The sequence below is a fragment of the Orbicella faveolata genome, unplaced genomic scaffold (genome assembly GCF_042242905.1).
Source record: "Orbicella faveolata isolate gen_17 unplaced genomic scaffold, um_ofav_v1 contig_13, whole genome shotgun sequence".
In the NCBI taxonomy this organism is placed as follows: domain Eukaryota; kingdom Metazoa; phylum Cnidaria; class Anthozoa; order Scleractinia; family Merulinidae; genus Orbicella; species Orbicella faveolata.
The window spans coordinates 4,022,501-4,025,000 of NW_028301540.1; the positions used below are offsets into that span (position 1 = coordinate 4,022,501).

A 2,500-nucleotide genomic window follows, 5' to 3' on the forward strand; every position below is an offset into this window, starting at 1 on the left:
TGCATGCTCATTTACCAGAGTCTGGAAATGAGCAGTGGGCAAAGGGACAGTTGTTAATCACAACACAGGACACGGCGTCTATCCCTTTGACGAATTATTCCATTGAACACATCTCAGTTAGCAAAGGTATGAATCCTCGCGATGCTAGTCGTTTATTAGCAAAGCTTTCTGGTATAGACGACAGCGAGAAGGGAAAAGAAGTTGCGCAAGTACTGGACTACCAGCCTCTTGCCTTGGCAAGTGCTGCCACCTATGTTAGACAGGTTCGGCAGAACAAGGCAACGTCATATTTTGGCTGGAACGACTACCTGGAGAAGCTAAACAAGGGCCAACGAGGTACCACTGAGACAATCCTTGCTACGACTAATCCAAGCTATCCAAACTCCATGAGCAAAGCAACAAGACTGGCTGTTGAAAAGGCAATGACGTCCGACAAAGTGATACATCACACATTCAGTCTCCTCTCGGTGTGTGCAACAATACCATTACGTCTAGACATCGTGATCAGATACATTCTCAACGTTGATGACGAAATTGAAGATAAAGAAATGATTGCTATGACAATTCAAAGATGCTCGCTGCTATTATTTGGGGAGGATGAGGAAGGTGGTGCCTACATTCGAGTACATCAGATAGTGAGTGATGTCATAGATTCTTTGATTAGAGGCTTCCCAAAGACTCAACAACTTCAAACTGTAGATGTCGCCGTTATATCATTCATCCAGTTCGTAGAAGACGATCTATCGATAAGGTGGTTCGACCGAGATTCTTTTAAATTCAGCAAGCACCTTGTCCCTCATTTAAGGACCTTGATTTCAAAAGCTGAACATTTGTTTCGTGAACGAGACATTTCACAAAACCCCAAAAGCGGAGAAAGAAATGTTCAGAATTATCTGTCGTCATTTACAAAACTTGGAGAAATGTGCCTCACTCATGATGTATTCGACGCAGCAATAAAGTACTTTAGCCTGGCACTACGATTCGCCCAGCATGTTGATGAATATAATCACAAATATGTCGCAAAGTCCTACAATAACCTGGGTTCAGCACACCACGCCCTGGGTAACCTGGAGAAGGCAATAGAGTATCATGAACGTGCAATTGCCGTTAGTCTGGAAAAACTCGGTCCTGGTCATCTAGACGTCGCAACGTGCTACAATAACCTGGCTTTAGTGCAGCACACCCTGGGTGACCTGGAGAAGGCAAAAGAGTATCATGAACGTGCAATTGTCATTATCCTGGAAAAGCTTGGTCCTGATTATCTAGATGTCGCAACGTCCTACAATAACCTGGCTTTAGTACACCACGACCTGGGTGACCTAGAGAAGGCAAAAGAGTATCATGAACGTGCACTTGCCATTAGTCTGGAAAAGCTTGGTCCTGATCATCTAGATGTCGCAACGTCCTACAATAACCTGGGGGGAGTACATCGCACCCTGGGTGACCTGGAGAAGGCAAAAGAGTATCATGAACGTGCACTTGCCATTAGTCTGGAAAAGCTTGGTCCTGATCATCTAGTTGTCGCAAAGTCCTACAATAACCTGGCTTTAGTACACCACGACCTGGGTGACCTGGAGAAGACAAAAGAGTATCATGAACGTGCACTTGCCATTAGTCTGGAAAAGCTTGGTCCTGATCATCTAGATGTCGCAAAGTCCTACAATAACCTGGCTTTAGTACACCACGACCTGGGTGACCTGGAGAAGACAAAAGAGTATCATGAACGTGCACTTGCCATTAGTCTAGAAAAGCTTGGTCCTGATCATCTACATGTCGCAACGTTCTACAATAACCTGGGGGAAGTACACCGCACCCTGGGTGACCTGGAGAAGGAAAAAGAGTATCATGAACGTGCACTTGCCATTAGTCTGGAAAAGCTTGGTCCTGATCATCTAGATGTCGCAACGTCCTACAATAACCTGGCTTCAGTACACCACACCCTGGGTGACCTGGAGAACGCAAAAGAGTATCATGAACGTGCACTTGCCATTAGTCTGGAAAAGCTAGGTCCTGATCATCTAAATGTCGCAACGTGCTACAATAACCTGGGGGAAGTACACCGCACCCTGGGTGACCTGGAGAAGGCAAAAGAGTATCATGAACGTGCAATTGCCATACGTGTGGAAAAGCTTGGTCCTGATCAGCTAAATGTCGCAACGTCCTACAATAACCTGGGGGAAGTACACCGCACCCTGGGTGACCTGGAGAAGGCAAAAGAGTATCATGAACGTGCACTTGCCATACGTGTGGAAAAGCTTGGTCCTGATCATCTACATGTCGCAACGTCCTACGATAACCTGGGGGAGGTACACCGCACTCTGGGTGACCTGGAGAAGGCAAAAGAGTATCACGAACGTGCACTTGCCATTCGTATGAAAAAGCTCGGTCCTGATCATCTAGACGTTGCAACGTCTTACAATAACCTGGCTTTAGTACAGCACACCCTGGGTGACCTGGAGAAGGCAAAAGAGTATCATGAACGTGCACTTGCCATTAGTCT

At 46.2% G+C, this 2,500-nt stretch overlaps 1 protein-coding gene and 1 pseudogene across 5 annotated transcripts in view; both read left to right on the plus strand.

Moving 5' to 3' along the window:
• The window catches only part of LOC110060621 (uncharacterized), a 17,059-nt gene that overhangs the window by 10,990 nt on the left and 3,569 nt on the right, over positions 1 to 2,500 (plus strand). For all 4 annotated transcript variants that reach the window (XR_016205861.1, XM_089284124.1, XM_089284122.1 and 1 more), the window contains one exon: positions 1 to 2,500. This exon is cut by the window's left edge and continues 1,203 nt beyond it; it is cut by the window's right edge. Coding sequence is in view for 3 of the 4 variants with exons in the window: in XM_089284124.1 (XP_089140250.1) it covers positions 1 to 2,500 (2,500 nt within the window). In the remaining variant the exon portion in view is untranslated.
• LOC149114660 (uncharacterized) overlaps positions 1 to 2,500 on the plus strand; it is a 72,021-nt pseudogene that overhangs the window by 9,760 nt on the left and 59,761 nt on the right. The gene's annotated exons all lie outside the window — the stretch shown is intronic.